Source organism: Anguilla anguilla, chromosome 18 (assembly GCF_013347855.1).
Source record: "Anguilla anguilla isolate fAngAng1 chromosome 18, fAngAng1.pri, whole genome shotgun sequence".
Classification (NCBI taxonomy): domain Eukaryota; kingdom Metazoa; phylum Chordata; class Actinopteri; order Anguilliformes; family Anguillidae; genus Anguilla; species Anguilla anguilla.
The window spans coordinates 28,468,083-28,489,075 of record NC_049218.1 but is presented as its reverse complement, the minus strand read 5'-3'; the positions used below and the strand labels follow the sequence as shown (position 1 = coordinate 28,489,075).

The 20,993-nt window shown below is 49.9% G+C and overlaps 1 protein-coding gene across 1 annotated transcript; it reads left to right on the top strand.

Annotated features, from left to right (window-relative positions):
* Nucleotides 1-3,588: 3,588 nt before the first annotated feature.
* ogfrl1 (opioid growth factor receptor-like 1) lies at nt 3,589-13,858 on the top strand. Its single transcript, XM_035399405.1, has 7 exons — nt 3,589-3,975; nt 5,151-5,237; nt 5,563-5,641; nt 6,872-6,950; nt 8,469-8,535; nt 8,887-9,032; nt 11,397-13,858. Exons 1-7 carry the CDS (start codon nt 3,790-3,792, stop codon nt 11,947-11,949), a joined length of 1,197 nt encoding a protein of 398 aa, XP_035255296.1. The 5' UTR covers nt 3,589-3,789; the 3' UTR covers nt 11,950-13,858.
* Nucleotides 13,859-20,993: the final 7,135 nt, after the last annotated feature.

Sequence of the window (20,993 nt, the reverse complement as noted above, 5' to 3'; positions counted from 1 at the left end):
CGTTTACAACCTGCGGAGGGACAGCCGAGCACCACCAACCGAAGGGCCGCAGCGCGAACGCGTCCCCGAAAGCTTGCCCGGGGGCGTGGTAGCGGAAAGGGCAGCGCGACGCGTGGAACCCGATCACGTTAAATCCGCCCTTCTCCACGCAGCGTCTGGCAGCGCCGTCGGGAGCCGCAGGTCGGGGAGAACCGGGACCGTTCGGCCAATGGCGGCGCCGGTCGGTGCGGCCGTCCCGTTAGAACGCGTGCGAGGGCAGGGCGGGAGGGGCGCGCGGACGTGCTGTGGAATACCTTCCGCCTCGCCGCCGTTAGACGGATCCCACCGTAAACAAAGCGCGGCTGCGTCCAGAGCGAAGCTCCACACCCTGGCTTGGCCTGCTGCTCGGGCCTGGCTGCTGACCAGCAACTAATCAATCAATCAATCAATCAATCAATCAACTTTTATTTGTACAGCGCTTTTAACAAAGGAGCTTTGTCACAAAGCAACTTTACAGAAAACCGGCCTCCGAAGAGTAAGGCTAGGGCAGTTCATTAGTTAACTTCTTTCTCCATACATCATTTCATATTACACTCCGTACATTGGAGGTTTGCATGTGTCAGCCATAGCCACAGCCTATTTGTTTTCCTGTGCGCCGTGGGCTATGCACGGCAAATTGTGGTCACTCACTCACTCACTCACTCACTCACGGACGACCTTTCAGGGATGTTTTGTGGGACGCATGCGCTGGTGGTGCCAGCTAAAATGTGTCTGCGGAAGTGAGTTGCGCCGTTGGTCTGGACGGTTCCCTGCTTGTTTTTTTAACTAATTGGCTGATTAGCTGAATCAAATAGTCAGTCCATTAGAATTTTACTTCACTTGTGTAAAATTAGCTGAAGTTGACTGACAGTATGGATTTGCAGCTAGTTATATGTTTTGTTGAATTAAGTCAAATGCGCTATTTCTGATTATGGAGCTCACGAGCATTGATTGCTGTCTTCAGCACTTTACTTGGAGGTAGACGACGTGATGTGACTCGCTGGCACGCCTACGCCTGTGCCAAGTGTGTCCTGCAAAAATAGATTTTTGAATCTCGGTGGGAGTACTCGGAATAATAAAAGGTTAATAAAATATAAAATGCTCATTTCAAACCACAGTGTCAGGTGTACAAACAGAATCTGTTGATAAGAAAGCATGGGTCCTTGTTCAGCAATTTAAAAATATGTAGCATAAATGTCCCCCACCCCCACTTCAAATTTGATTGTTGAATTCAGGCAGAAATTAAATGTGTACACAGTAAAACGCCTGGTGTTTAGTTTACAGGCATTTAGCAGACACTCTTATCCAGAGCGATTTACATTGTATCCAATTATACAGCTGAATATATATTGGAGAAATGCAGGTCAAGTACCCTACTTAAGGGTAGGCCTGCAACGACAGTGTCTTACCGGGGAATCGAACCTGCGACCTTTAGGTTACAAGACCAACTCCTTAGCCATTATACTACACTGCCGCCCCTCAACTCAAGCAGATAACATTTGGTCCCACATTCCAGAGTGCGAGCTTCTCCTTCAGGACGCATTTCCAGTTTCTGGGACATTTGCCTTGACATTTCGGGTCTGATTGGAGTTCTGGCGAACGGAGGAGCAGATTGCCGTCGGAGCTGCGGGGGGGGCCGTCATGTTCCGTCGTCAGTGCTGAGTCTGCGCTTCAGCGGGGATAACTAACTACTCAGGGATGTGCAAGAAATTACCCCACAGATGCGATTCCGGCAGATCTGCGCATTAAATCTCAGGAATGGATGAGTGACTTAGGGGGGGAGTTCCAACGCAATCAGCGGGGACCCCGTGGAGACGCCTTCGGGAATATTTCCGCCGCGCCGCTCTTTAAGTCCCACGCCGTCCTCGTTTCTTGCTCGTGTTCGCGGCGCTGGCCGTTAAACGCGAGCCGTTTGCAGTCAGCCGTGTGGCGAGCGGTTAGGACCGGACCGCGCGGTCTCTGTGGCTGCGCAAACAGCCTCGGGCGCAGCGAGCGCGCGGGACCTGAAGCTGAACCGATGTGGCACTCCCCTGTTCTTCCCTGTCTCTCTCAAAATGAGAATTGCTTAAGTGACACGCGCACACACACGCACGCTACTGCCATCTAGTGGATGATGGATGGCATCATCTGTAAGTGGACCAGTGCTCGTGTGGTGTATGCCAAGAAAATGGTACAGGCCTGAATGCTTGACCCCTACAGTGAGGGGGCCAATGGCTTAGTTATACTGTGGGGGGCATGGTTTGAGTCCACTTGTCCCCTTAGAGGGAAAGGGTCACTGCAAATCAATACAAAGTTATTCTGAGTGATCACCTTTATCCTATGATGAAACATTTCTATCCTGATGGGAGTGGTCTCTTCCAGGATGCCAATGCCCCCATCCAGAGTATACAAGGGGGTCACTGAATGGTTTGATGGGTATAAAAATGATGTGAATCATATGCCATGGCCTTTTCAGTCACCAGATCTCAACCCAATTGAACACATACAGAAGATTTAGTATCAATGTGTTAGACAGTGCTCTCCACCACCATCATCAAAACATCAAATGAGGGAATATTTTTGGAAGAATGGTGTTCCATCCCTCCAGTAGAGTTTCAGAGACTTTTAGAATCTATGCCAAAGTCCATTGAACTGTTCTGGCAGCTCATGGTGACCCAATACCTTACTAAGACACTTTTTGTTGGTTTTTCCTTTAATTTGTCACCTGTCTAAACAATTAATTGGTGTTCAATCTGTGGCTAATATATTGATCATAAAAAAATAAAAATAAAAAAAAGACATTTTTAAAAACTTTTATTCGAGTGGATCATTTACCTGAAGTACATTTTAGTGGATTTGTAGAAATGGCTCCTGATGATATTCATAATTATTTGAACAAATTTCCAAACTCCAAAATAGTCCAGGCCCCTTGAGCACACAATGCAACAGTTCAGCACATAATCTGAGTCAAGACATAGATGTAGCCTTGACTACAAAATAATTTTACAAAATGTTGGCAGAAATGAGCAGTTCCTAAAATAGTTAGATCACTACAAAACCCTCACAGACTTTATGGTCGTTCACAAGAACCCATCGATGTGACTCCATTAAATTAACCAGGTGTATTCACACTTTCACACAGTAAAATGTCCAGTGTTAATTCAACTCGAACAGTGTTCACTAAACTCTTAACAGATAACATTTGGTCCCACATTCCAGAGTGGAACAAAATGTTATCTGTTAAGAGTTGAATTGACACTGATAGAGTTGAATTAACACTGGACATTTTACTGTAAACTAGTACAAATATCTAAAAGTATTTTTCGTCCAAGGCATATGGGCCTACATACTGCTTTTTAAGAATTAACCCTTTATTAATAATAGTTGATACTACCATTATTTTAGCAGAGATATTATCTATCCAAAAAGTTAGTTCAGCTTTTCTTCCAATAGTTAAAATCATTAAAACCAACGAATAAAATATTTATTTTTTAATCGATTTTATACTACATTCTATATGAGCTGTCTATGGTCCTGACGCTGATGTCGATGCTGTCGTTCCGCTTTCCGCTGATACGGCGCGCTCTGCACGAGAGGGGGTGTGTCCACAGCGTTTCGGCGGCGCCTGTTGTGGAAATTCCCTTATTCTGCCATTATAAACGCGGTGTTTACAATTCAGACACAAGTCGGCAGCGGAGCACAGCGGTTGCAACGCATATGGAGCGTCTGGTAAATCACAATATGTAGGCAGGCTGGCAGCCGGAGAGAGCGGTGAAATCGCGCGGGGTTTAAATGGGAAACCTGATGGGTAGCTGGAGGTACAGGGACCCAAGCACGGTGGAGGAATGCGACTCGACCTGGGAGACAGACTCGGAAAGCGACGAACCGCAGCCAGGAGAGGAAGACAGCGGGATATCGGAGTCCATCAGCCCGACAGATTCGGGGAAGTGTGCCGAGCAGTTGGTCTCTCCGCAGCAGGTATGTGTGAGGCAGCGCAGAATAGGTTCATGAAATCGAGAACTATCTCAGGACGTGGAAAACAACCGTGGCTTAACAATCGAGCCGTCAACGAAGTCGCGTTGCACTCCGGAGAAGACTGCCGCTGTACGAGCTGCTTGTTAATACCAAATTATAACATTTGGGAAATATTTCACTTGTAACACGAATATTGATTCGCTGTCGCATGCCGGGTTTGTTGTTAGATTTATTGAACTTTAATCTATGTACCCTAATTGACTGAATTTAATGTTATGGCATCGTACGCTTTTTAATGGCATACAGGATTGTCATGGGCGGGATTGGAAAGAGGCTGTGTCCTATTTTAAACCATAATGCAACTGCAAAATATACACTTTGTCTATTTATAACAGTTCTATTTATACCAAAATATACAATTAGCATATTTAGGTCAAAATGTTTCGGTTGTGAAAACATGTTATCGTTATGTAGTGGGATCTTATGTTCTTCGCTCATTTCTGGTACGGCTTGTACCGCGTTAATTGTTGGTGTCATGTATTTCACACACTGTTAAATCCGCCAGTATTTCAGTTCCAGCGACTAACAATGGAGGCTTCAAATGTGCACGGCCCTTTGGCTTAGATTAGAATACAGTCACACTGAATAAATTCACGATGACAGCCGCCGATATAGGCTCCACGTGCCGTCTTCTCCTCCCTCTAACCGCACCCCCCATCTATCCTAACAATACGCAGTTGCGGAATTGAATGTGTCACAAAGTATTATATATACTGTACTTACTGTACAAGGTCGTACAGATAGGCTATTTATCTAGAAAAGATGACCTAATTCTTTATATCGGATGTATGCTCTTATACATCTAGGGAAGAGGGAGGCACAAGTCAGTTTGTGGTACTGAAGTTAATGCGTTTTCTTATCGTTTTACAACAGGGGATGCACCTGGAGCATTACGACTGGTTGCTCCATGTAAATCGTGGAATTCAGACGCATCAGATAGTTTTGACGACTTATTTTGACGAATTTTTTTGATGACTTATCTCACCTTTCCTCCGGTATTCTTTTCCTGTTTTAGGGGACATAGTTGTCGACCACGCATGGGAGTTATCTAACAACAAGGCCGTTGTGATACACAAATATGTGTTTTTTTCTAACCTCACTTGTGAATTCTGTTTTAGCTTGGCGACTCGCAGGAATCCACCGCTAAAATGAAACGGAGCTTTTACGCAGCCAAGGACTTGTACAAGTATCGCCACAACTACCCGGTAAGCCTTCCTTACCTTTACGTGTGCATTTGGGTTCTGCAGAAATATGAACTATCGGAGTGCTTTGAGTTCGAGCCCAAGACAGCCGGTCGCATCACTGGCAAATGCGTGAATGTAAAGTTTAAAATGTGAAGTTTTGTTAATGTGCATGTTGCTGTCCCACACGCAGCACATAACTGTATTAGAGTTGGTGTAACTGCGCCTGTCACGTGCACCAGATCATCGGAACATCATTTGTCAGCCCCTAGCAGTAGATCACGTGACCTTGCGTCACGCAGGAAGTAAACTGAGGTTTTGCTCATATCAGGGTTTGTATGTCCTGCAGAACTACAAGGAGCCCAGGCAGCCCACTGAGTACCGGAACCTGAGGTTCTACATGAACAAGATCCCCCTGGTCCCCGACGGTGAGCGCCTAGCTGCCTTCTTTCACTATTTTCAGGTTAAATGTTTTTTGTTAAAAAATGTCACATAAAAATGTCCTGCCTCTGGCCCGCTGCATGCTGGGATAGACTCAAGCCCTCCCATCACCCAAACTAGGAATAGGCTGAAAGTTTCCATAACACTCACACCCCACCCCACACGCACACACACACACAACCACACACACAACCAACCAACCTAGCATCTCCCCTGCCACAGGCTCCTATTGTAGCTTCATTGAGAATGGGAATTATGTTGATTAACAGATTTGTGGTTCAAACGGGAGTGTACACCCCAACTCTGTTCACCCCCCCCCCCCCCCCCCCCCACCCCACCCCACCCCTGTCCCACCCACCTGGCCCTGCATATTTGTATGGCCTGTTGACCCAACTTCTCTCAGTATTATGACTGGCAGGGATAAGTTTCAGTGTTGTGATTGGCAGGGATCAGTACCAGCGGTGTGATTGGCAGGGATAAGTTTCAGTGTTCTGATTGGCAGGGACAGATATCAGCATTGTGATTGGCAGGGAACAGGTATCATCATTGTGATTGGCGGGAACAGGTACCAGTGTTGTGATTGGCAGGGCCAGGTACCAGTGTTGTGATTGGCAGGGATGGTTATCAGTGTTGTGATTGGCAGGGTCAGATATAAGTGTTGTGATTGGCAGGGACAGGTATCAGCATTGTGATTGGCGGGGACAGGTATCAGTGTTGTGATTGGCAGGGACAGGCATCAGCATTGTGATTGGTGGGGACAGGTATCAGTGTTGTGATTGGCAGGGACAGGCATCAGTGTTGTAACTGACAGGGACAAGTATTAGCATTGTGATTGGCAGGTATAGGTTTATGACTTTGAGTTCAGGTGCGTTTCTGTTTGCCCAGACAAGTTCTCATGGAATAACTGTTGACCCATATACTGTACATTGCTGTAATATTGGAGTTGTTATAATCTGATTTTCATGTAGACGATTCTGCAGTAAGAGCGTGTACAAGAAACAAAACTTAACATATAGTTACTAGTTTATACGAGAAAAAATTGCTTGCACATTTAAATTCCATTTAAAAATATCTGTCCATGCTTGAAGGTAAAAAAATGTCATGTGAACTGCTGGTCTTCACACCGAGAAAATACCACTTCCTAATGGTCTGTAATTTGTAAGTAATATACTCTCAGTATATGATGTATGCTAGCAGGTACTCTTTATATCTTTCAGGCATTTACATTGAAGAAATTCTGAACAAATGGAGAGGAGACTATGAACAACTGGAGCACAACCACACGTACATCCAATGGTGAGCGTTGGGTCCGTAGGGTTTGATCGCCGCTTGCTTCCTGCGCTCCGCTGCGTGTGCGGAACAGGTGGTCTTCCTCCCGGCCCGTCCCGGCGTGGCCCGTGAGAGCTCCGCCCACTTTACAGAGTCAGACTCCTGCCTGAGCCGCAGGGGGTAAAACCTCGAGGTCACACCTCACAGTTAACCCTCCCCGTGGCACAGAACAGAACTTAAATATGTCTGCTTCTCCCTCTTCCCTGTCAGTGCCCGAGCATTTGCATAACACCGCTTAGCGACTTCACGGACGCGTGTGAAAATGTGCGAGCGGATTGGCTGCGTCTTTTTCTCTTTGTCTCTCCTCCTCTCCCGTCCTCTCTCCATATCCCCGGTGCGTGGGCTCTCTCCCTCTCTCTCTCTCTCTCTCTCTTTCTTTAAAAATGGAATGGGAAAGCGGGGTTTGAGGGGCGGCAGCCCGCTCCAGCGGGCAAAGCGCCAGCTGCTCGGCTGGCAGACAGGGTGGCAGCGGGCAGCGGAGATCAGAGAGGAAATCTGGGGCACGAGGAGCTTAGCTGCCCGCGCGAGGCACTGAGCAGAAGGGACACAGAACTGCCTCCGTCGCTTTCATAGCAGTTTCAGTCTCTTTCTCTCAGCCTCTCTCCCTCTCCATCCCTCTGTCCCTCTCTCCCTCTCTCTCTGCCTCCCTCTCTCTTCCCCCTCTCTCTCTCTGCCTCTCTCCCTCTCCACCCCTTGTCCCTCTCTCCTTCTCTCTCTGCCTCCCTCTCTCTTCCCCCGCTCTCTCTGCCTCTCTCCCTCTCCATCCGTATGTCCCTCTCTCCTCTCTCTGCCTCCCTCTCTCTTCCCCCGCTCTCTCTCTGCCTCTCTCCCTCTCCATCCGTATGTCCCTCTCTCCTTCTCTCTCTGCCTCCCTCTCTTTCCCCCTCTCTCTCTGCCTCTCTCCCTCTCCCTTTCCCCTTCTCTCTCAGCCTCCCTCTCTTTCCCCCTCTCTTTCTCTCTGCCTCCCTCTCTCTTCCCCCTCTCTCTCTGTCTTTCTCCCTCTCCCTCTCCCCTTCTCTCTCAGCCTCCCTCTTTCCCCCTCTCTCTCTGCCTCTCTCCCTTTATCATCCCCCTCTCTCTCTCTTATCCCCCTCTCTCTGCTTCTCTCCCTCACTCTTCCCCCTCTCTCTCTCTACCCCTCTTCCTCTTTCCCTGTCTCTCTTTCTCTCCATCCCTCTGTCCCTCTCTCTCTGTCTGTCTCCCTCTCTGTCCCTCTCTCTCTCTCTCTCTCTCTCTTTGAGCACTGAGCAGTGAAGCAGCTGCTGATGTTGCACAGATAAAGGAAAGCACAGGGATGTGTTTCCTGTGCTGAATGTGTGTGAGAGCTGAGTGATGAAATCTGGATCTGTGGTGGGGGGGCTGGGGGGGGGGGGGGGGGCTGTTGGGGTGGAGTGGTGGATGGGCTGTGGTGGGCGTTGGGGGGGGGCTGTGGGGGGGTGCAGTGGGGGGCTGTGAGTCTCACTGCCTCATTGGCTTCTTCCACAGGTTGTTCCCACTGCGAGAGCAAGGCCTGAATTTCTATGCCCAGGAGCTAACTCAGGTTGAGATTAAGGTAGGCTGCCTGTGACATGGATCCTCACTGCATGCAGGAATACATGTGCCCCAGTGGTCTGAAGGGCTCAGCAGGCCCCGCTGGTCAGGCTGGCCTGTGGTCTGCAGGGCTCAGCAGGCCTCGCTGGTCAGGCTGGCCTGTGGTGTGAAGGCCTCAGCAGGCCCCGCTGGTCAGGCTGGCCTGTGGTGTGAAGGCCTCAGCAGGCCTCGCTGGTCAGGCTGGCCTGTGGTCTGAAGGCCTCAGCAGGCCTCGCTGGTCATACTGGCCTGTGGTGTGATGCTCTGACCCCGTCATGTAGCTCCTCCATCTGTGGCTGAAAGCTCACCCCCTTCCGTTTCCTGTGGGGTGCAGGAGTTCCAGAGCACCAGGGAGGCCAAGCGACGCTTTCTGCTGGCGTACACCGTCATGCTGGACTTCTTCGGCATCGCGCTCCTCGACAAGAACGGCAACGTGAGCAGAGCCCCCAACTGGCAAGACCGCTTCCAGCACCTCAACGAGTGAGTCACCCCCGTGCCACACAGTCCGGGTCACCCCCAGCTTTGCTCACGGGTGCGGGCTGCCGCTGGTGCGGGCCGACTCAGAGAGGGGCACAGGCACACACAGCACAGGGAGTCTGCACAGGGTGTAGACCCAGGCCCAGTGACTGCCTGACTGCGCAGCTGTCTGTCCTCGTGTGTAGTGCTAGGAGACCTTGCCAGGATATTAAACCACAATGAAACCACTTCTTCACAATATTACTCCCAACTCAGTGAGCAGTATACTCTCAGCATACTCTCAATATACTCTCAGTATATTCTCAATATACTCTCAGTATACTCTGAATATGCTCTGTATACTCTCAGTATACTCTCAATATACTCTCAGTATACTATCAATATACTCTCAGCATACTCTCAATATATTCTCAGTATACTCTCAATATACTCTCAGTGTACTCTGAGTGTGTGAATCATGATTAAACTGTCCCTCTGTCCTGCTGGTTATGTGACTTTCTGTGGTGGTACATTAATCTCAGAAATTCATGAGCTGACTAAATGGATTCTTTTATTTTTTTTATCTGATCAGGGCTGGATTTGCCTAAAATTCTTATGCCTACATGGTTTATATCCTTGCCAGTTTTATCTCATTGTTTTAAAAAACAAAAAAAAAAAACACTGGTCATATTCCACCAGGTCACATGGTCAGTGTCGCTGTATATCTTCTATAAGAGCTCAAACACTGGTCACATTACACCAGGTCACATGGTCAGTGTCGCTGTGTATCTTCTATAAGACCTCAAACACGGGTCATATTCCACCAGGTCACATGGTCAGTGTCGCTGTGTATCTTCTATAAGAGCTCAAACACTGGTCATATTCCACCAGGTCACATGGTCAGGAACTCTCCCGGAACAAAGCCATGTGTTCTGTTCATATATTGACTGAAGTAATTATATACTTAATAGCCATATTCAAGTCATGCATGTAATATGTAATGATAATAATAATAATAATGATAATAATGATAATAATAATGATAATAATAATAATAATAATAATAATAATAATAATAAGAAGAAGAAGAAGAAGAAGAAAGCACAAAAGAATAGTGAATGATATGAAGCATTGAGCAAAATAAGATTAGGGTTTCCATGGGGAACAGAAGGATGAGAGAATAACGGCCTGGAGAGTGTTTGCAGATGCACACATTTTTAGACGGCTGTTGAAGTCTCTTAATAAGTCTCATTGTCCTCGCAGCAGGTGATCCAGAGAGATGTGATAAAGAGCGGGTTATCTCTTCTTTAAGTCTAAATACGGGTGGGGTGGGGGAAGTAGTCCCTGCATGCATTAAGAGACCCACACTACGGTTACAGCATGAGGCAGGAGAGTTTAATATGCGGATGCTCACTGGAAAGGAAAGCCAGAGTGGAGCTCTCTGTAGGAGCAGAGAAGAGGCACATTTACTCCCCAGGGGGCGAGGAGATTTCCCTTAATGTGATTGGATCTGAAATAATTCTGTTTCAGACTCAGATGAGAGGGTGAGGTGCTGCTTCTGCAGGCTGTGCAGAACACGCACACGCGTTGGAATCCCCAAACTCGCCCGTGCTTTCTCAGGCCAAGTGCTGTAGATGCTTTCATCTCAGGAGAGCCAGTCCCCAGTCCTGAAAGGTTCCTTTCAGTCTGCTGCTGATTTAGCCCTTAGAGACAAGGTGTGTGGAGTAGCCAATCAGTGACCTAAATGAATCACTGAAAACTAAAAACCAGCAGACAGTTTGCCCCCCAGATTGGAATATGACCCCTGTTTTCTGTGTGATATTGCTGCAAGTCTCTGAGTTCTGTAACTGTGCTATACTAGAATGGTGGTGTTGAGTCTGAGTCTGGAATGGTGGTGTTGAGTCTGTAATGGTGGTATTGAGTCTGGAATGGTGGTGTTGAGTCTGTAATGGTGGTATTGAGTCTGGAATGGTGGTGTTGAGTCTGTAATGGTGGTGTTGAGTCTGGAATGGTGGTGTTGAGGCTGGAATGGTGGTGTTGAGTCTGTAATGGTGGTATTGAGTCTGTAATGGTGGTGTTGAGGCTGGAATGGTGGTGTTGAGTCTGTAATGGTGGTGTTGAGTCTGTAATGGTGGTGTTGAGTCTGTAATGGTGGTGTTGAGGCTGGAATGGTGGTGTTGAGTCTGTAATGGTGGTGTTGAGTCTGTAATGGTGGTGTTGAGGCTGGAATGGTGGTATTGAGTCTGTAATGGTGGTGTTGAGTCTGTAATGGTGGTGTTGAGGCTGTAATGGTGGTGTTGAGTCTGTAATGGTGGTATTGAGTCTGTAATGGTGGTGTTGAGGCTGGAATGGTGGTGTTGAGGCTGATGAGTGCGTTTCTTTGCTCAGGTCTCAGCACAACTACCTGCGCATCACGCGCATCCTGAAGAGCCTGGGGGAGCTGGGGTTCGAGAGCTTCAAGCCTCCGCTGGTGCGCCTCCTGCTGGAGGAGGCGCTGGTGGAGGGCACCCTGCCCAACATGCTCCACAGCGCGCTGGAGTACTTTGTTTACACGCTGCGGGACCGCGCCCAGAGGAGGGAGCTGCTCCGATTCGCCCAGCAGCACTACCAGCCCCCCGAGGACTTCATCTGGGGGCCCCCCAGGAGGAAGAGGGGGCCCGCGGCCGTCAAACCCGGCGCCGAGCAGGACAAGAGCACCGCCAAAACCAGGTCCGCCAAGGAGGATGCTGGGAAGGGCCCCGCCTCCCCGGAGACAGAGGGAGTCCAGGGAGAAGCGGAGGAGGAGGAGGAGGAGGAGGAAGGTAGCCTGGGGGCGTGGAACGCGCGGAAAAGGGAGGAACATTCCGCCAAATCCCCCAGCGCCAAATGCTCGCCAGAAGGGAAGGGGGAGGGGAAAAGCCAGGGAGACAGGAAGGAGCACGCAGACCCCGCCCCCCTGTAAGCCAGGAACGCTCAGGATTCTGGGATTGGGAGTGTGAATCTCCCGTAGCAATACCATCCCACGCCTTGCCCCCCAACACCCCCACCCCGCCCCCTTCTTTAGGAACACCTCTACGTGCCCAGTGTCTAGGAGTTAAAGTCTTGATAACCTCTAATAACCTTTTAGCTGTAGTTCTTACCTGAATCCACCTTGTCCGCTAAGGAGCATTAGCACACAGAATGGTGATGGGGGTGCCTGAGTGTACACCCCCTGTGTTGAGTATTGCACCTTTGACTATACTGTCTTCCATTATAGAGATGTTTGTCACGGTTCAGCGTTGGTATATTTGCAAGCTGCTATGTAACCCCACAACCTCCGTCCAATGCCTTGTGCTTTATGGGTTTTCCACCCCCTCCATTTCTTTAGCGGCTTCTTATAGATACATGTAGTGGTGAACCTTGAAGTATAATCGTCAGGTATTGGTCGTCTGCCAGGTAGAACAGTTCACCTGAGTCTGTGCATTTGTGGGAGTGTAAGTTTTCTAAAATATGGAAGTGCCTCCTTTTTATATGTGTCACGTTTGAGTACAAATACTGGAGCCAAGCTGCCTGACCCATTTTAATGGGGTTGAGCCGAAATGGCGGGTCGTCTTTCTTTTTACTCCTGTTCTTCCGAGATTATTCAAGTATCAGAGGAGGAGGAGCTGCTCCTGTCCTTCAGAACCGTGCCGTGCTAAACGAAGGCTCTCCCTCCTCACCCGTGGGCACAGCAGCTGGGAGTGAGTCCCCGGGTGCCCACGTCCTGCCTGTTTCAGGGTGATGTGTGTGTGCCAGGGTGCCCACGTCCTGCCTGTTTCAGGGGGATGTGAGTGTGCCAGGGTGCCCACGTCCTGCCTGTTTCAGGGGGATGTGAGTGTGCCAGGGTGCCCACGTCCTGCCTGTTTCAGGGGGATGTGAGTGTGCCAGGGTGCCCACGTCCTGCCTGTTTCAGGGTGATGTGTGTGTGCCAGGGTGCCCACGTCCTGCCTGTTTCAGGGTGATGTGAGTGTGCCAAGGTGCCCACGTCCTGCCTGTTTCAGGGTGATGTGAGTGTGCCAAGGTGCCCACGTCCTGCCTGTTTCAGGGTGATGTGAGTGTGCCAAGGTGCCCACGTCCTGCCTGTTTCAGGGTGATGTGAGTGTGCCAGGGTGCCCACGTCCTGCCTGTTTCAGGGGGATGTGAGTGTGCCAAGGTGCCCACGTCCTGCCTGTTTCAGGGGGATGTGAGTGTGCCAAGGTGCCCACGTCCTGCCTGTTTCAGGGTGATGTGAGTGTGCCAGGGTGCCCACGTCCTGCCTGTTTCAGGGTGATGTGCCTATGGCCTTTAGCAGGCCTGGGGTCACTGGGTCACTAATCGGTGAAGTGAATTTTAAGTAATTTCCTGAACCAGACCGGTGAAACAGATTTGACCCCCGACCCAACACGGGATGGTGCTGCGGTGCGTCTGAAGCCCGTCTCTCTCAAGACAGCCGGGACGGGGCGTGAGATAAGCTGGGGCGGGGCGGCTGGCCGGGGGTCCAGGGCCCCGAAAGCTCTGTGGTACTGCTGGGCTACTGAGTGCTGGGGAGGGGAGGGGGGGTGCAGGGAACAGGTTGTCCGGACGCCCCCCCCCCTCCTCGGCAGCGGTTTGTCAGGCGCTCGGTTCTGGGACGGGCCACACCCACCGGGTGTTTCCAAGGGCAGGCATTTAGAGGGGTCCACTGCGCACCCCCACGGGGCAGGTCCCGTGCTATGTCACTGTGGTAGTCCTGGTAACCAGTCTACGGAAACGTAAGGTGCGATTGGATAACTGTATTTTATAATTCAGTACCTGTATGGCAATGTTACTGTTGATGTGGCAGTAGTTTCTTTTTATTGCAGACTGCTGTATTAAAGTATGGTCTAGAAAAACTATTACTGTCTATTTGTGACTTATTTGTTGCTACGTAATTATCTGTGGCAGTAATGTATGAGGCTCAATGTGTGTTAATGAGATGCGGAACAATGTCAGCAGTGCTGTGCGCGCGTGTGTGCGTGTGTACGTGCATGTGTGTGTGTGCATGTGTGTCCTTATATTCTTGCTTCAGATACTAACGTGTTCATTGTGGAAAGCCCTAGTTGACTCCGAGATCCAGTGGGCTGTAGTTTTCCCTGCTCAGCGCCGGGCTTTCAGAGCTGTGCTGATGGCTGGAAACTGGATATGGAAAAACCTTTCAGGGATCCTGCTACAGTGCTCTGGGATCTGCAACAGAACTCAGGGATCTGCTAGAGTGCTCTGGGATCTGCAACAGAACTCAGGGATCTCTTACAGAACTCAGGGATCTGTTACAGTGCTCTGGGATCTGCAACAGAACTCAGGGATCTGCTAGAGTGCTCTGGGATCTGCTACAGCGCTCAGGGGATCTGCTACAGCGCTCAGGGGATCTGCTATAGCGCTCAGGTGAAGCTGGTTCAGAGGCACAGGTGAAGCTGGTTCTGGGGCTCAGGTGAAGCTGGTTCTGGGGCTCAGGTGAAGCTGGTTCAGGGGCTCAGGTGAAGCTGGTTCAGGGGCTCAGAGAGGCGCAGGTTCCCTGTTCGCTCATCAGGCCCCGTAACCAGGCAGAGCGCTGAGCCACAGCAGAATGGGCGTGGCTCACACTTCACCTTACGGCACGCCGCCTCTCCCAACACCGCCCGTCCTCCCACCATCAACGCTGCTCCCTCTGCCTCTTACCATGCTCCCCCCCACATATTCTGCAGCGCAAACAAACTCTGTGCTGCGGAAATGAAAAGAAGAAGCAAGCTCTGCACAACGCACATCGCACCCTGCACACCCAACACCGCACACCGAGCCCTGCACACCGCACATCGCACACTGCACACCCAACACCGCACACTGAGCCCTGCCGCTCTGCACACTGCACACCGCACACTGCTGCTCTGCACACCGCACACCGCACCCTGCCGCTCTGCTCTCTGCACACCGCACCCTGCCGCTCTGCACACCGCACCCTGCTGCTCTGCACACCGCACCCTGCCGCTCTGCACACTGCCGCTCCACACTCTGCACACCGCACCCTGCCGCTCTGCACACTGCACACCGCACCCTGCCGCTCTGCACACTGCACCCTGCCACTCTGCACACTGCACACCGCACCCTGCCGCTCTGCACACCGCACCCTGCCGCTCTGCACACCGCACCCTGCCACTCTGCACACCGCACCCAGCCACTCTGCACACCGCACCCGCTGCTCTGCACACCGCACCCTGCCACTCTGCACACCGCACACCCCACCCTGCCGCTCTGCACACCACACCCAGCCGCTCTGCACACCGCACCCGCTGCTCTGCACACCGCACCCTGCCGCTCTGCACACCGCACCCGCTGCTCTGCACACCGCACCCGCTGCTCTGCCACTCTGCACACCGCACACCCCACCCTGCCGCTCTGCACACCGCACCCGCTGCTCTGCACACCGCACCCTGCCACTCTGCACACCGCACCCTGCCGCTCTGCACACTGCACACCGCACCCTGCCGCTCTGCACACTGCACACAGCACCCTGCCGCTCTGCTCAGAGAGCCTCACTAAAAAGCCCTGAACAGGGTGCTGAGGTACAGGCCCAGCGGCGGTGCCATATGCCAGCTTGTTAGTGGAGGTAAGTGGAGAAGGGAGTTTGGGGGGCGATGCCCATATGTTATCCTGTGCGACGCCAACGCTGACTGGCAGCAGGTGAGGAGTCTGTCAGCCTGGCACCCCAGCGTCCCTCTCACCTGTCAGCCGTACACCTGGATCAGCGCTAACCTGTCAAGCTAACACCTGGAGACTCTTTTCATGTCTGATATCATTCAGATAGGATGTCTGGGCATCTTTCAGAAAAGAAATGCACAGGATCTCTGGGTTTGTCACTCTGCAGTGTTCTGCTACATTTACTGAGATACTCTGTGCCCTTCTGACTGCGTTACTACTGTTATATTCTCACATATGGAGGACTGAGTCACTGTGACTCCTCCCCTTACCGGACTGTGTTACTGTGACTCCTCCCCTTGCCGGACTGTGTTATTGTGACACTGCTGAGTGCAGTGTGCTGGGTTTGCAGCGTGCTGGGTTTGCAGCGTGTTGAGTGCAGTGTGCTGAGTACAGGGTAGAGTTCCTGGCTGATGAGCAGTGACAGAATGAGGCGTTTCTCTCCCGGGGTGGGTGCTGAGTCCTGCTAGGGCGGAGACTGACTCACTGCGCTGTCTGACAGCCCTTTTAATTATCCACGTCAGTGCTACACTCAGCATGGAGAGCCAACAGGCACACACACACACACACACACATGCACGTGCACACACACACACACATATACACACACACACACGCACGTGCACACACACACACACACACACACATGCACGTGCACACACACACACACACATACACACACACACACGCACGTGCACACACACACACACACACATACACACACACACACACACACACAGACACACTCACACACACGCACACATACACACACACAGACACACACACACACACACACATATACGCACACACGCGCACGTGCACACACACTCACACACACACACACACACATACACACACACACACACACACGCACGTGCACACACACACACAAACACATACACACACACACACACACACACACGCACACATACACACACACAGACAGACACACACACACACACATACACACACACACACGCACGTGCACACACACTCACACACACACATACACACATACACACATACGTACACGTGCACACTCACACACACACACATACACACATGCGTGCACGTGCACACACACACACATACACACGCACATGCACGTGCACACACACTCACACACACACATACACACATGCGTGCACGTGCACACACACACACACACATACACACACACACACACACATACACGTGTACATGCACACACTCACACATACACACATACACTCACCAGCTATTCTTCAATTCTAAAAGTATTGTTGTAGTGTTTGAAACATCATCTCTGCTAGCTCAGGTTGCTTTCAGCAGTTTTGTAAGTTCATTTTATGGTTTTATTAGGAGCCCACCCTGCCAAGATCCGTCATTCATGCTGCAGCCAGTGTGGAGAGGACCCAGCGAGAAAAAAGCACAAGCCCCCCCCTGCAGGTAAGGAGGTCAAACATGCGCTGAAATGTGTAAACACATGACTGAGTAATTTAGAACAGTTTTTCAGCCGGCATACAATACCACAGAAGAAGTATGTTTCAACAAGAAAAAAAAAAACACTAAAAATGGATTTGGTCCAGTCTTGGCTTCGGGTTGCTGTAGCTGTTAATTACGACTGCCAGGTAAGAGAAGCGCTCATGGTTTGTGTTCAGTTCTGCTGTGAGTCCTTTACAATTCTCTGGGGAAGTACAAAAATGTATCTTGTGCCATTATGAGTGAGAATGAGTTCCAGTTTTGTAACTTCAGGTGGACACCGATGGATAGGTCCACCACAGCTGCTGTGTGACTAGAGTTATTCATAGAATGTATTTAAAACAGATCCAATGACTTTGTGCAGCTGTGGGTTTCCCTTCATGTTATATGCACCTCAGTGAACACATTTACATGAAAAACTTTCAAGTCAATGGTATAATCACAGTTTCTCCAGTCTGCTTCTGTTTACACATTCCTCTATCGAGCCAACCCCAGGTGGGGGAAACTCTAACAGCTGACAGGGGACTTCTCCTTTCAGGCCTTTAAGGCAAATGGTGAAGTGTAACGTGCTAAGTCAAAATGGCAGCTTCTCTCTATGAGCTCACTGAAATGTGTCATGTGCTAAGTCAAAATGGTGGCTTCTTCCTGTGAGCTGTCTGAAATGTGTCGTGCTACGTCAAAATGGGGGCTTCTCTCTATGAGTTGTCTGAAGTGTATCGTGTGCTACATCACCCTGGGATGGAGTGCGTGGCTTCCAGAAAAACAGAACTCATTATTAGGGCGTGGTCACACGTGCGAATGCAGGCGAATGACCATCACTGCCGAGGCGAAATTCGTATCTTGTCGTGCTGAATGTGGGCAGTGCAGGATGCGATGCACACGGAAATCAGTTTTCTGGTTTGTAGTCCGTTTGAGTGGTTGTTGGTCACACATGAGCGGTTCACTAAGAAAACTACAGCCAATTACAGCCGAGTGGGGTCAACCACACACACTCCTTTGCTATTGGTTGAGGCTGCGAATTCGCCGGTCAAAGTTCACCAAAGTTGAACTCCACGCGAAGCAAAGGTGCGAATTTTCTTCGCCACCGGAAGCGAATGTTTTATTCGCCCCTTCGCTCGCATAGAATGGAAGCGAACGGGAGGCGAATATTCACCAATGTTAGTTTTGTGCGTGTGTGACCGCGCCCTCAGTCTTACTTTCGGGTGGCTGATGCTCTATAGAGCAATAGGCTTGTGTGTGTGCTGCCTGTCACTGCAAGCCCCTCCCCCCAACAGGAAATATGAATGCCACAAAGGTCTGAGTAGAGGCAGAACATTAGTGTGTGGGCGGCTTTAGCAGGACCAGACTAACCCCTGTGAAGTCCTTCCCATCCCCCCAGACCGTCCGAGGGCTCAGAGACAGAACCCCAGCTGCAGCCGGACCCACGCTCGTCGCTCCACGGCGAAAGGGGGATTTCGGCAGCTGGGTTGCCAGTTCCCTGATCTTGTGATTCGGGTCACAGGGGTAAGTCTGGAAGGTAAGGAGACTGGGCCCTGGGCAGCCGAAACCCCCCAAAACGGCTGAAGGAGTGGCGCGGTTTCACTTCCTGTTGCGGTCGAGAGCGAAAGAAAGCGCAGCGCCGCCAGAGCGAAACTGGTTTTTTTCAGAGCTATTTCCAGAACGGTCTGAGTTTCAGTGGGGTATGACGACAGTTTGTCCCCCCCCCCACACAGGCGAAGGGGGGGGGGTCAACACGCTTCACTGTGCATCACCGTGCAAAACAAGTTCACACAAACAAGTTTCCATTGCAATTTATTCAATAAACAAGTGCACATGCATAACATATCTTTTATCTGTCAATTTTTGAGATAATTCATTGCATTCATGCAAGTGAAAACAAATTGATAACATGTATATCATACTTTTATCTTCATACAGTAAGGATGTGCTGAGTATTTGGGGAAGGCAAGGAGGAAGTAGGTTTGGTAGCATGGTTACTACAGTCCAATATCTCTGCGTTGGGTTTAGTCCAGTCTACACAAATACCATACTTAACTGGTCGGAGCTGGAGGTGCTGCAATACTCATCATGGCCAGCAGAGGCTCTCTCCATCCCACTCTAATGACTCTGTACAGACGGGAGCCTCAGTGGCAGGCTGTGAGGGAGCTGGAGGATTGGACGGCCTCACTCTGTTCCAATCGCCCGGGGTAATTCCTTCGTGGGTGGGAGTGGGGCTAGTTGCCATAGAAACAGGCCCTCTCTCAGTCTTACAGCTTGGGGGAGGGGGGGCATCAGAAGGGATTCTGTATTAGAGAGTGCATCACCCCCACCCCCAACCCCAGCACATGAAGTACTCTGTGTTTACCACTTACGATGATTGAATGAAAATTTTGTGTGTTATTCTCAGTTTAGCTTTCAGCTAGAGGGAAAGTTAACCAGTTAAGGGTTTTGTGTTAAGGTCAAACTGCTCCACAAAAAAGGGTGAAGCGATATACAAAGACATCTATTCAGACACGTATGCTGATCTACCAATGGGAAGAGCTCTGTCATTTCAGAGGGGTTTGCAGGGTGATGTGACTTGTGCTGAGCTTGATGACGATACTCCAGAACAGTGAAAAAGGGAGGGGCAGAGCTGCTTCCTCATCATGGGGTTAATTATTAATGATGGACAGGCCTTTCATCCAATAATAAACAAGCTGGACTGAGTGAGTCTCCCAATAAGCTAGTGAGATTAATGCAGGAAGGACAGGGCGACTGCATCTGGTGATGGAAATCTGTGAGGGCACGGATGCATATGCACTTGATTTATTACTGTCCTTGACTTTCAGTATAATGACCCCATGCTCACCAACAAGAAAGGTGTGTGCCTGGCTTTACAATTACAACACATGGCCATAGCTATTTTTACATAGCAAGATCCAAAAAAACCCAACCATTTTATTAATCATATCTACACAAATTCACCATGCTGTTGAACGTTCAGAACCATGTCAGGAGACATAAATATTGCAAGACATTGAATATAAATATTAAATTATTGTGTACATAGAGCAGAGATGTGATGTAATCTCATCGATGTCCTCTTAGCAACGGATGCTTGACTCGGGTAACGGCAGCGTGTGTTTATTCTCAGACAAGGGGCACTGGTGCCATCTAGTGGGAAACTATGGGAGGGCTGGTCATCCACTTGCTTTTAACGTTATAATATCTTAAATCCGGTGACATTTACCTAAATAATACAGTTTATTTGAGTTATGTAAAAGCACTGCCAGTTTCCAGTGAGGTTTCAGTACTTAAGTGCATTATTTACGACACTGTTAGCTGACTGAAAAGAAACCAGAAACCTAGACACCGTCGCCTTCCAAAACCAGAGACTGAGATCCCTGCCATTAAGGATAAAACAATGACTTAAGCAATTGAAATGGCAGGGGTGTACATGAGAATTTCGGTAGTCTACAGACTACTGCGTGGAGGCTACTTGGCACTCACAAATCACGAGATTATTCGCAATGTTTATGACTACCTGCAATCCAATGCTTCCGTAACTGTCATTTTTTCAAAACCAATTAAAACTCAAACGTGTTTAGGATTGTGTTAGGGGTGTAACGAACAGATGGAAATGCATCAAGAGTCGGTTAATGTACCAATTCGAACATTACGGTTGTATGAATAATTTCCTTTGGTAGTACCCTCCCAAACCCTGCCGCTTCTGTCCCGGCTTTAATTCTGTCCCATCACCTGTAAGCAGCTCTGTCACATACAGCACAACGTAGTGTTTGTTCTGCCTATCCATTAGATTATAGCATGCTGAGCCTAAATTGACAGACAGGTTGTTTATTTAATAGCACTGTGAAAGAGCGTGGGGTGCCCCTCACTGGTGTG

What these genes read in the sequence shown, in the direction of transcription:
- ogfrl1 (XM_035399405.1), top strand. Translation starts at nt 3,790, where the DNA reads ATGGGAAACCTGATGGGTAGCTGGAGGTACAGGGACCCAAGCACGGTG. An exon ending in GATCCCCCTGGTCCCCGACG is followed by an intron (nt 5,642 to 6,871) that starts GTGAGCGCCTAG and finishes TATATCTTTCAG; the next exon opens with GCATTTACATTGAAGAAATT. An exon ending in CGCTTCCAGCACCTCAACGA is followed by an intron (nt 9,033 to 11,396) that starts GTGAGTCACCCC and finishes TTCTTTGCTCAG; the next exon opens with GTCTCAGCACAACTACCTGC.